At 55.6% G+C, this 12,935-nt stretch overlaps 1 protein-coding gene and 1 long non-coding RNA gene across 3 annotated transcripts in view; both read right to left on the reverse strand.

Annotated features, from left to right (window-relative positions):
• Positions 1 to 27: 27 nt before the first annotated feature.
• On the reverse strand, positions 28 to 3,114 carry LOC130518634 (uncharacterized). Its single transcript, XR_008948102.1, has 2 exons — positions 1,246 to 3,114; positions 28 to 1,136 (listed from the first exon to the last, which is right to left on the reverse strand). It is a non-coding gene; the product is annotated as an uncharacterized LOC130518634 (long non-coding RNA).
• Positions 3,115 to 3,738: 624 nt separating this feature from the next.
• Positions 3,739 to 12,935, reverse strand: part of znf704 (zinc finger protein 704) — a 21,080-nt gene continuing 11,883 nt past the window's right edge. The window contains exons 3-10 of one of the 2 annotated variants that reach the window (XR_008948077.1): positions 9,380 to 9,483; positions 8,282 to 8,550; positions 7,333 to 7,433; positions 6,653 to 6,932; positions 6,451 to 6,582; positions 6,285 to 6,376; positions 4,910 to 6,211; positions 3,739 to 4,879 (exon numbers count right to left, since the gene is read on the reverse strand). Coding sequence is in view for 1 of the 2 variants with exons in the window: in XM_057021295.1 (XP_056877275.1) it covers positions 6,097 to 6,211; positions 6,285 to 6,376; positions 6,451 to 6,582; positions 6,653 to 6,932; positions 7,333 to 7,433; positions 8,282 to 8,550; positions 9,380 to 9,483 (1,093 nt within the window). In the remaining variant the exon portion in view is untranslated. Of the gene's footprint in view, positions 6,212 to 6,284; positions 6,377 to 6,450; positions 6,583 to 6,652; positions 6,933 to 7,332; positions 7,434 to 8,281; positions 8,551 to 9,379; positions 9,484 to 12,935 lie in introns of both variants that reach the window. The other variant, XM_057021295.1, reaches the window with a different exon arrangement.

Consider the following 12,935-nt stretch of genomic DNA (forward strand, 5'->3'; position numbering starts at 1 on the left):
AACAAACGAGGGGAAGAAAACAGCAGCTAACCCCAAAAAAAGAAAGGAAATCTTTATTCAGTCTTGACCAGAAACCTCCAGACATCCCAGAAGGTCGAAACTGCACAACAACAGCACCAGAAATGCAATTTTTCAGTAAACACCATTTACATCCAGAAAACACATAGAGCCAGTAAGAAAAACAAGTTAACAGTCGGCGTTTATAGATTCTTCTCTGAGAAAAATCAGTCATATAGATTTCCTTTGATTATAGACTGAAAAAGAATGTAAGAAAATTGCTCTGAAACTGTACCGCCTGCGAGGAAACGCACGCGTTGCAAGTGCTTTGTGTCGACAATAAAGATTCTGGTGGGTTTTGCGTGACGATGAAGCCGTAAATGTGCAGAGAGGGAACATTCATTTTCAAACATGGCTTTGTTGTTGCTTTAAAGTCAGACAAGACAACTAAAACAGAGCTTGAGGATATTTGTGTGTGCGCGCCCCAACTTCTATACATTAAGTAGCAACAGCTAGTTAGCTTAGCCTAAACCCAGGCGCAGGAGGGAGCGACTGGGCTGCTCCTGACATTAGCGTGTAGCGTGTTATATAAATTACACTGTACAAAATCTGCAGGACAAAAAAACCAGAACAACAAAATACAACATTTAAGCCATTCCATCCCCACTGAAACGTTTAGAGAGCTTAGCTTATTCCTGACTTTCAAGAACCTTTTTGAGGGATCTGATCCGGTACCTGAATGGTTGAATTCATGGAGCTATTTATGTTGCCCCGTTGAGCCGCAGCTAGCTTAGCATAGCTGAGGTCTGGGTGGACCAACGGCCTCGAATCGTGGCGGAAACGCTGCTAATCAGTGGCCAGATGAGGAATATCGAACTTTAACCAGCGGATAAAAGATCGTCGAACCAGTTACGTTAAAGACGGACCCCGGTTCTTCCGTCACGGCGTGCGTTGACCCTTGACCTTTGGCTGCGATCCCCGAGCTTTGCCTTTAAAAAAAAGATCCGCACGTGCTCCATTCAGGACCCTCCCCCGCTACAGGACGGCGGCGATTCTAATCAACCGAGGTCACAGATGAGGCCTGCGAGCGCACGTGCACCTCATTAATAATTCGACGCCTCAGACACGCGCGCACGCACCTTCGAAACAGACCTCAAACATCTCGTGAGCGTGACGCACCGACGCCCCCCTGAGGCGAAACCTGCTGCTCAGATGGCCGATGGGAAGGCAAACAACACGCGCGCGCACGTGCACAAACTCAAAGCAGCTGCAACGCAGCATTGTGGTCATCGGGGTCCCCGACGCAGGCGAGACGCTAGCGCGGCTTCTCGTGCACGGAAGCACGCGGGCGGCTTGGAGGAGGTTTAAATGCTGCCCTCAACAGATGGGGCAAACCTCAGGTGGTCATCTGAAACACACACCCCATCGCCTCTCTCACACACACTCACACGCACACACACACACACACGTGGGTGCCAGCATCTCGACCCTTCGCACAGTGACATATGCTGGTCGCCACGGCGACGCAGCCCCCGCGCCACAGTCGTCCCTCCCTCAGAAACTTCCCGTCTCTCACGTCAGCCCTCAACACAGGCGTGAGGCGAGGAGGTGGGCTCGTGCACGCCGCCGCCCCCCCGACGCCCTCGGGGAGGAGCTCCTGCGGCGCCGCCAGACCTCTTCCCTCCACGTCCGACGCGAGGCGCCAAAAGAAGCTTTGGGGGGGGGGACAAAAGCTTGGGTTAGAGCTGTCCATGTCTGACAGCTGAGCATTCCTGTCTTATAAATAATTCCTAAAGCTTTGGCAAAAATGATTTCCTGCAGGGTTTGAGGTAAACGGGGGGGTGGGGGGGGCGGGGGGGTAGCTAGCATCTGCTAAGGAGATGTAGCAAAAGCTCTGGGAACTTTTTTCCAAATAGATGCTCAGAGGAGAAGCCGTTGTGGGTTTATGCTGACTTCTGTTCGATTCTGACAGGGCCGAGAACCTGGGGCCCAAAAGGGGGGAGGGCCGAAACCACAACCTGAACCGGGTAAAAAAAAAAAACAACACCCGATCAAAACACTCCTTTAGCACAACCCTGCCTGTTTCTGCCAAATGTTAGCACCAAATTTATGTACAAAACAGTTTTCAGAGTCTTAAAAATGAGAACACTGCCACCCTCGTGTTTCTGCAGCTAGTTAGCTTAGCATTAGCACAAGTTTGTGTGTTAAATTTGTCAAAACAAGGTTTCGGATACGCAGATGGTGAGAAAAAGCTCAGCTGGAACCCGTTAGCTTTAAAGCTAAGGCTTAATAAAGCTAACCGCCTGCTGGCTAACACTGCCTCGACAATGGCCGTTGCTGCTCTTTGATATAAGCGGTTGTAGAAAAGTTAGCTCGCGTTAGCTCGTTAGCTTTTAAAAGGTGTAAAACCCTAAAATAGACGTGTGTGAAGAGAGCAGCTGGTGTTACGGTTCACCTGGAGAAACGACAGCTCCTCCAGGTGGAGGTAGAACATCGCTAGCTCTCAGATGCAGATCCCCCCCCCCCTCACAGAAAACACAAAATGGCTGTGAAATGATCTGACGCACGCCGCCGGAACGGACGCCAAAGCACGACTCCCAAACATTTAATATAAAGTCACAAACATGACGTCATAGATTTGCTATTTGCATGCACATGCAGTAATAAAGTACAGTTAAACTATGCAGCAGCTCCACCGCTGCCCCCCCCCCCCAAGAAGGTCCAGGCTAAAGATCTCTAAAGTGGCCCCGGAGGGCGTCCAGCCCCCCCTCGCTGATGCCGCCTCGATTCCTCCACTTTACTGGGTCTACGAGCCCTTAAGGGAGGGAAGCGTAGGGGAACACGTCAAAACACCCCATAGTAGCAGGAAGGAGGGGTCAAAGGTCACGGCGAGGACCAGAAAAGTCACTCCTGAACGTCGCAGCAGTTCTGGAACCAAAAAAAGCCCCCCCAACAGACTCGGGGGGGGGGGTCCTCAGAGTCACGAAGCCAAACTTGGACAAATAGCGGAGACGTTCCATCCTCGCGGGCCCGGCGGGTCGCGGCGACTCAAGGAACCCTCATCAAGGCACATCTCATCTGGGTGGAGCTGGGGGGGGGGGGGGGGGGGGGTGGGGGGGGGGGCTGAAGCAGATTCAGCCTCATAAGTCACAAACAAGACGCCGTTTAAAACCAGGGGCGCCAATCAAACCGCCGCTCCAAAAAAAAAAAAAACAGACCCCCCCCCCCCAGTTTCAAACAGGGGCACGGCTGCTCGGTCTTTAACTGGCAGCGTTGGGGGGGGGGGGGGGGGGGGGACAAAAGCAAGAAAGAAGGAGAAAGAGCCTCATAAGTATTCGCATCACTCCGGCAGAGCAACAGGAGCCCCCATAGAGGCTCTTTGATAGCACGTGCTGGTACCCCCCCCCCCCCCGGCTGTTCCTCCATAATACATAAGTCAAAGGAAGGGGGGGGGCGACGCCATATGTGATGTTTGGCAGGAATGTGATGTGAATTTGGCGGGAAAACGTCTCCATCTCACGAATCTTCCAGGTTTTTGCCGCCGAAAGGCAAAAACAGGCGCAACATTCCAGATCAAAGCCCATCGGAAAGCAGCTTTGATCCTTCCCGGGGTTCTCGACACGGCCCGGAGGCCCGGCACAGACGCGCCGCCGCCGTCCGTTTGGGACCGATCTTTCTTTTCCAGCGAGGCGCTAGATTCCCGTTGGAACGTTCCCCGGACAGGCGACCGGACACTCAGACTTGAGGCAGGGAGGGTTTTTTATTTTCATGTTCTACATCTTAACAACGTACAAAATGGAGCGAATACCAGGTCAGAGGAGCAGCGCGGCGCCGCTGGCAGCGAACGGGACCAAGCGAGCGCGGACGGGGGGGCAAATCCCAGAGTTCCTCACGGTTCCTTCGGATGGGGTTGAGAAACGTGGCGGCAAATCTCCTTCAAAGGTCGGACGGCTTAAACAAGGAGCGTTAGCTTATTTTAGCCAAATCTTGCGTATCAAAATAGAACTTGGTTGTGAATTAGCTGCCTGGAGCTGCTGCCACCTAGAGGTTGGAACCAGAGCTGGAGGGTTTGCCCCCCCCCCCAGAATCCCAATTGGCTGCCAGACTTTGATCCGCACGCCGTGAAGGCCAACACGAGCACCAAAGTGATGGAGGACGATGGGAAGTAAAGGAATACGCACCCGGAAGCTCGCCTCGTTACCCCCCCTTGTTACCCCCCCAACACACCGTTGCCCGAGGAGTGTTGGCGAGGAGGGTTGTGGCGCCCCCTGGGGGTGAAAACGCCACAGGCTGTGGGATAAAAGGTGTGGAAACCTCTCAGAAGGGACCTGAGTAACCCCCCCCCCCGTCCCCCACCCCCTCTGCCAGGGGCTCCTTCTCATCGGGGGGGGGCAAAGCTCGCCGACATGTCAATCAAATTAATTGAAAGGGGGCTTGAGTGGCGTTGGGAGAGGAGAGGAAGTCAGATAAAGTTGCTAATCAGGGGCGGGCGGCGTGATGGAGCTCGGGGGGGCTGGGGGGGGCACAAGGGTCGCAAAGAGAGTAATCAGCTCGGCTTAATGGGAGGTTTACTCCTGGGCGCCATCCGTAATTAAAAAAACATAACAGCCCTCCATAAACCCCCCCCAGCAGAACATGAAAACAAAAGTCCCCAACAATGTCTTTGATGCTTTGAAGCGAAGGTTCTCTCAGTATATATCGATTTATCTATACAATAATACGGTCACATGATACAACGGCGGATCGCCTTTACAGATCCTCTAAATATTTCGCACCGGAACACCGACGTCACGACGTGGAAGAAGCGCTAGTTAAGGCGACGTGTGGGTAGACGAAAACGGGCGGAGGAAGAAGGAAAAAGCACCGGGGGGGGGGGGCGGCGCTGCGGTCACAGAAACGCCCCCTGGTGGACACATTTATATTGGACCGCCCAGGCGAATGTTAGCGTTAGCTTCCTGATCAGGTTTAAAGGAAATGAAGCTAGCTCCTCTTGCTCTGTAAGTGCCTCGTTTTGGGGTTTCCTCGCTCCGCTTTCGTCCCCTTCGAGATCGGCGCATAAAGACGGGGAGGAGGGCGAAGCGCCGGCGCGGCGAGGTGCATTTTTCTCCGTGGTTTGGAATCTTGTTGCTGCCTCGCCACAGTCGTGGGTGGGAAACGCGTGTAGGATGGGTAAACGAGAAAAGAAACGGGAAAAAAGATGTATATATAGCAACACAGCAACAACAGTAAATATGGCACCTCAACATGCTCCAAACACTAGAAATAATAGAACAAAACAAGATAAAGTTGTGGGTTTTTTTTGGTTGCAAAGTTGTCGTGGTGGATTAGCTTTTAGCTTCCGTGAAAGTACTGCATATGGTACAACCCAAAGTTCTCAGCTGCTGGTTTTTGCTTTCTTTAAAAACGCATCCCTGATGAAAGAAACAGTCGCTTTGCTCCGCCCCCTGTTCGACCCCGCCCCCATCCGACCCGCCCCACCCACTCGGCCCCGCCCCCACTCGGCCCCGCCCCCTGGGTGGATTTGGCGGGAATGCTGTAAATCAGGTTCTCTTCGCCTTGACGGAGCCTTTAGCGTCTCTTTGTTGCCCCGTTCTTTTGGGTCTACATTCCCTCGGGGGTGAGGAGCGGGTCGGAACCAGGAAGGGTCAAGATGTCGGACATTAAAAAAAAAAAAAAAAAAGGTTCTTCTCCTTCCTGAAACATTTAAAAAAGGACAAAAGTGTGGCGGTTTCTTCTGGTCCAGTTCAAAAAGATGCAACACTGAGCGCAACAAAAAGAAAAACACACGATTAGAAATATTTGTCTCTTTACACCAAATAGCTGCACTGGGGGGGGGGGGTCCCATACTGGGAGTAATGGGAGTGGTGGATCCTGGACGGCGCTGGTACAGGTGACTCCACTGTCCTTTGGTGTCGGTTCTGTGGAACCGAGTGAGCGACGGTGGGAACTTGACGGACAAGCGTGAACTTTGACCTCAAGAAACCACAAAAAAAACATGCAACTTGAGGCCCCTCCCCCGATTCTGTGGGCGAGAAAAAAGGAAAGAAAAGGCGGCGGCCTGCCGGAGCGCCGCGGCGGCGGCGGCGGCCGGGGCGGCGCTCAGTCGGTGAATCTCTGGCAGGCTTTTTTCCAGCGGCAGGCGGTGCACCACATGTCCCGGTTCTCCATCCCGTACACCTTGCGGCATTTCTTCCCCTCGCCGCGCACCTTCCGGCTGCAGAGGACAGGCGGAGGGACGGTTAAAAGAAAGGACGCCAGTTTGGCGTGGAGCGGCGAGGAACCCCTACCTGAGCGCTGCCGTTGCTCTGGGAGGCGACGAGAGCGCCGCGATGGTCTGGGAACGCTGCTCGCCGAAGCCCTGGCTCTTACTGGGCGACACCTGGAGAGGCGAGACGTGTTTGAGAAGCGGCGGGACGCCCGGAGAACGTCCCCGGACGGCGTCCCCCTTCTTACCGTGTTCCCGGTAAAAGTGACGGGCGGCGACTGCCAGGAGATGCTGAAGCTGGCGCCGGTGGCGGGGGTGAAGCTGGCGCACGCCGAGCCGCTGCTGCTGCCGCTGGACGGGATGGACACCGGCGCCGTGGCCTGGAGGCGGGACACAGAATTAGCGTTAGCGACCGGCGGCGGTCCGGCGGCGTCCGCGCCCGGCGTCTACCTGGTAGGCGTGGTCCGTGTGGATGAGGTAGAGCGCGCTGGGCGCAGAGCGGCTCAGCGGCGTGGCGCCGCCGCCGTGAGGCTCCTTGGTGTCGGCCGGCTGCTGAGGTCTGTGACAGTCCGGCAGGTGGCCGAGAGACGGGAGGGACGGGGGGGACAGGACGGAGGGGGACACCGGGGACAGGCTGCTCAGGCCGTCCGCCACAGAGTCGGTGTTGAGCTTGATCTCGGTGTAGTAGAAGTCCTCCTCCCCGTCGCTGCAGTCCGAGTCGCAGTTCCGCCTACGGGAGGAGGGAGAGAGGGATGAGCGCCGGGCTCTCCAGGCTCGCCCTGCACCCCCAAACCGCCCCCCCACCGTCTTAAACAAACTAAACATCATCTGCAGTAAATCAGACGCCGCTCTGATCGGGTGTCAGGATGTCACAATTACGGCGCTCTCTACGTGCTCATTTGCCCGTCACCTGTCACCCCCGGGGGGGGGGGGGTCGTTGCCACGGCGATAATCTATCGGGCGGTAATCGGCTGCCGTGACAGTGAAGCCTGGAGGACGGGTCGGCACTCAAAAGACAACCGGGTTTTGAGTGGACGGTGTGTGTGTGTGTGTGTGTGTGTGTGTGTGTGTGTGTGTGTGTGTGTGTGTGTGTGTGTGCGTGTGTATGTGTGTGTGTGTGTGTGTGTTACCCCAGGTGGATGGTCCGGATGTGTCTCTGGATGCCAGCGGCGGTACTCAGCACCTTGCCACAGTTCTTCCACAGGCACTTGAACATCACCTTCATGGAGTTCTGCAAACACACAAAGGCACGGCTACGGTCAGATTAGCGAGCGTTGATGCTAAGGGGCGCCGCCGCGGCGCCGGGAAAGAACGTCACCCTAAACAGGACGGAGAGGAGTGGAGTGGAAAAACAGTCCGACGACTTGGGAATAAAGTACAAACGGATTCAAGGGATCTGGCAGAATTCCCGCGCTGCTGTCGTTAGCGCTAGCGTTAGCATCCGGAGAAACCCCGGGCAGCGTCTATTCCTCTTTGGCGTGTTTTCCCGCCTATTTTTCCCGCCTATTTTTCCCGTCTGTTTTTCCAACGCCACCCCGACCTGTCGGAGTGATTCAGTGTTATTTTTCATTTCATGGAGTTTTTGATTCAGCGTTCCGCTTTGAAACAGACGTCTGACGGCATCTCGCTGTCGTCGCCTTCAGTTGTTTCCCCCCTCGTTTGGCGAACACACGCAGACACAACCATCATCTTCCCGCCGCCACATCGTTCTAACAAAGGCTCGCTGCGCGTGGGGGGGGGCGAGCGGGAGCAGGCTTCCATGAAAGGGAGAGCTCTACGGCTAATTAAACGGCGAACTCCGGAATGTGTCTTGCAGGAAGCGCAGAGGAGAGGAGCATGAAGGGAATGTTAATGCGCGGCCTTTAGCTTTGCATGCGCGGCGCACGTGTGTCAACACAAGCTAGCGGCGCGGCTATCACAGCTAGCGGCGCGGCTATCACAGCTAGCAGAGGCTGCTCTCGTCCTCAGGTTCGTCCTTTAGCTCCAGTTAGCAACAGGAATCTCGCAGGTTCCTAAAATCGGATCGGATCGCTCGATAGCGGAAAAAACGGGATTCTTACGTCTGCTAAAACTTCCCACCTTGCGCTTGCGGGGGATGGGCTCATCGAAGAGCAGGCTGCTGCCGTCCTGCTCCTCCAGGCTCGGGTCTTCGGGTCCGGCCGGACCGGCTCCTCCGCCGGACCCTCGGAAGGGCTTGAAGTTGTCGGCGGACAGCGGCGGCGACGGCGTGGAAGGGTTGGACTGGTCGCTGGGGGCGGACCAGCTCCAGTAGCCTCCGGAAGAGCTGTTGCTGGACGGAGTGAAAGGACCGGCGGAACCGTTGTCTTTCCACGAGCCGCTCAGAACCTCTGGGGGGCGGAGGTCGGCCCGAAAGGGAGAGGACAAAAGACAACATCAAAGAAAGACAAAGAGTCCAAACTAGAGATGAAGTTCTGGACGTCAACACGACCCCAGACAGGGGAGACACCAGTACCAGTACCAGCACCAGTAGCACTAGTACCAGCAGCACCAGTACCAGTACCAGCACCAGAACCAGTACCAGCAGCACCAGTACCAGCACCAGTAGCACCAGTACCAGTAGCACCAGTACCAGCAGCACCAGAACCACTGTGAGGAAAACAAAGGTTTCTTTAATGTTGCGGGTTTTCGGGAAGACAAATCCAAGGTTGTTTTATTTTAGATCAAAGGCGCCTTTAGTAGCAGCATCCTGCTCTGTGAAGGCTGGGGAACACGTGTGTGTGTGTGTGTGTGTGTGTGTGTGTGTGTGTGGTTCTGGCAGAACATCCGTCCATCAGTGGAGTCCAACATGGACTCTGGTTCTGGGCACCGCTGTGTGACATGTGGGACGCACATGCAACCCTGCGCATAGCTGCAGCTAGCACGCCGGGCCTGGACCCGTGGCACCGGGACCCCTGCCACCGGGTCCCGGTGCCACGGGTCCAGGTGCCACGGGTCCAGGCCCGGCGTGGATCGTCTGGAGTCCCTGAACGCTGAGCACAGCAGGTGGCGGCAATTTATCAAGCTCAGCGTCCTCATGCTGGGGGGGACGAAGCGTCAAAAACACAAACTACAGACTCGGCAAGTTATTTCTGCATTTGTGCATCCGGGCCGCTGAGCTCGGCGCCACGTCGGCGGCCTGCGGCCCGGACTTCCGCCGGCGCCGGAGCTAATATTCACCGTTGACTTTGACGGGGGGGCTCTTGACCAGAGGGCTGGTGGACAGGCTCGTCAGCACCATGGCAGCCGTCACTTTGTCCATGTCCACTTCCTCCTCCGAGCGCCTGAGAAGAGAGAAGCAGGAACGCTCGGTTAACCGCGGTCAGAACTCAGCAGAACCCGTCGGTGGCGAAACCCGCTCCGGCCCGCGTCGGGTTCTGGCCTCGAGAGGAAGTCGCAAAACCATGTTAGCTAACAAAGACGCCATTAGCAGATGCTAATTTATCACCCGTCCCACTGTTGAATATGATGTCATTACGGCCCCCCCATAAATCAGCCGTAACCCCCCCCCACCTTCTGCCGCCATAAAACCACTTCCTGGTCACCTTGGGAGGCCATCATGTGACAGCAAATATCATTTCCACGGCAACCGTGACAGAGTGTAATTACTGCCCGTTTTGACTATCTCCAACCAGCAAAAGAGTAAAGAGGAAAAACGCATTAGGAGGACAAATAATTCCGACGTGATGTATGAGGGGGGCAGAAGCGGAGCGGGGGGGGCAGAAGCGGAGCGGGGGGGGCAGAAGCGGAGCGGGGGGGGGGCAGAAGCGGAGCGGCGGGGGGCAGGGGGGCGGGACCAAATCGCATTAACCATTAGAGGCCTTATCAAACTAAGTTCTTATCCAACTGCTTATTACGGCTGTAATTAACGGAGAGAGTGTGTGTGTTAGCGACGCACGGTGTGTGTGAGACGCGGGAGACTCGGCTAATGGAGCCGTAAGTGAATTTTGATAGATGGCGTTCATACGCCGGCCTGGCGTGTGCGTGGGCGAGCGCACGCACGTGCGTTTTCAGGTTCCCACTAAGCCCCTCGTGTCCGATCCCGGAGGCTGAAAATGAACCACGGGCGTTTTATTTTGAAATTTACTCCGACTCATTAGCCACTTCCTGTCTGGTACAAGTTGTTTGTCTCCGTGTGTGTGTGTGTGTGTGTGTGTGTGTGTGTGTGTGTGTGGGAGGGGGGGGTCCAGAGTGACTTCAGCCACTCACAGGAGTGTATTTTGTTTTTATAAAAACCAGCAGAATCATGTTAAATCTGATAAATCTGACCTCCCCCATCAGACTCGGGCCCGGCCGGTTCTCCTCCTCCTCCCTTCACCCCTGCTGGACTGGGAACCTCTTGCTCAATCTCCCTCCCACATATCGCAGCGCGCTTAAAATGCTGTGAATGCAGCCAGCAAGCGTGTGTGTGTGCATGTGTGTGTGTGCATGTGTGTGTGTGTGTGTGCCGCTCTCTTTGATCCTATGTAAAGAGGTCCAGTTGTTCATTACAGCCACTGGACTATGACGCCTCAATAAGCTCCTATAAATCAGAAAGCTCCTCCCCCTCCACATGCTTATCTGATCACACACACACACACACACACACACACACACACACATGCACGCGTGCAGCGTGGTTTGATTGACAGGTGTTTTCCTCATGAAGCCCTGTCTCACTAGATCAAAGCAAAAAAGCACCTTTGGTTATGAAGCACAACTTTCTTTGGACGAGGGTCCGTTATATGTCAGCGTCATTAATTATTGCTCATATCTTTAACAGGAAGTGAGGAGGAACATCCAGAAGGACTTCCTGTAGCAGCTTCAGGGCGCTCCAGCTAACCATAAGTGGAGCCCATCTTGGCGCCGTGCTGCTAGTTAACCCCTGACCTGCGACACGCACGAGGCTGCACTTGAGATCATTCATGATGGCGGCCGGGGAGGGGGGGGGGGGGGGGCTTGGTGTGGTGGATTTGCTCTGGGTGCTCCAGTTTCCTCCCAAAATGGGAGGATAATCCGTGACTCGAAAGCACCCCAAGGTGAGAATGTGTGTGTGTGTGTGTGGTTAAACAGGGAATACCGCCCCCTGGTGGTCCGCCTCACACACATAAACCTGTATTGAGCCTCAGGTGTGTTTCAAACACACGACGGCAGATCGAACCAACGCCGCGGTCGGATCTGGAGACGGGCGCAGCGTCCCATCACAGCGATGTGCACCAGCGTCACATGGGCGCACGTCATCCAGAAGCACGACAGGAACCGAGGACGGATGCACGGAAACGCCATTTCCTCCACGTCTCTTTTTAAACGCCGCCACGTGTCCCGCGGCGAGAACAAGCGGGCTGCGGCGCGCGTTGGTCGGGCACGGAACCAAAGACCCTCTGTGTGTATTATTAATGTCCTCTTCTGCAGACAGATGGTTAAACGTGCGCCATTGTCACGGCGAACCATCTTCGGTGTGTGTGTGTGTGTGTGTGTGTGTGTGTGTGTGTGTGTGAGAGCCCCTGAGCGACATGAAGGCAGCTCATCTCTTCACCATTTAATAAGCATGTGACTGGCACATGCACACACGTGCTCCAGCAGCGTGCCCTAGTTTTGCTCTATAGGTTGGGGGGGTTACGACATACAGTTAACCCAGACGGCAACGCCACACACACACACACACACACACACACACACACACACACACACACACACACGCACACACACACGCACACACACACGCACACACACACACAGGGTAATTCTCTGAATTGATGGCGTTGTTCGTCATAATGAGCAGAGGGAACACTCTGGATCTCGGCGCTCCCGGTTACTCAGACGGCCTCGCGGGCGCGCACGTGAACGCCTGTGTGCACGTCAAAGTGTCACCTTCCATGTTTATGTTGCTGCCTGCGCGCTCCGTGGTGATGGGGGGGGGGGGGGTTCAGCCACGGATGTGAACAAAGGCGGGGAAGAGCGGCGGTCGCCGTGATCCGTTTGACGATGTCCATCCTCACAAAAGACTCAGACGGGGGGGGGGGGGGGGGGGGACGACCATCCTGAGGACGCCTTTGTCTCCGTCTCCGTGCACTAAATAACCTGAGTTTTCCTCGCCAAACTTCCACATTAGTGGCTGAAAAACCGGAGTTTTCGGCTCCGAAAGGTCTAAAATTCCTCCTGGCGTCCCCCTCTGACACCGTCTCCTGGACCTACCCCCCCCCCCCATATTTACATCAGTGTTAAGAAGTGCAGCAGTAGCTGTAACCTCAGCACACACACACACACACACACACACACACACACACCGAACCTGCCAATGAGAGCTCTGAAACCACACACACATAAACACACACAGCCTTTTACCACTGATTGTAAACACCTCGCCATCAGACGCACGCCCACACTTTAGACGCGCGGCCAGCCCCCCCCCCCCCCCGCTCCCGGGGGAGTGATACGCACGCTGGAGGAAGGGGCCTCTTTCCCAATTACACCTCAAGAGTGGGGGTGGGGGGGGGCATCCGTGTGTGTGTGTGTGTGTGTGTGTGTGTTTGCCGCGGCTGCTCATAAAAGCCTGGAGATGGAGCTGATGGAGGGCTTTATAAAAAGCCTATCGGCTCCATCGCCTCACGCAGCCTCGGGCGGGACAAAGGAGCCGCTCGCCACCTCCGCGTTTACCGAAGGGCCTCGCCGCACGCCCCTCCCCCCGCAGCCTCACCTCGCCTCGTCCCAGTTTATCCGGCGTTAACCTTGAGGCGCCGCCACGACCCAGCCCCCG

Source organism: Takifugu flavidus, chromosome 21, assembly GCF_003711565.1.
Source record: "Takifugu flavidus isolate HTHZ2018 chromosome 21, ASM371156v2, whole genome shotgun sequence".
Lineage (NCBI taxonomy): Eukaryota > Metazoa > Chordata > Actinopteri > Tetraodontiformes > Tetraodontidae > Takifugu > Takifugu flavidus.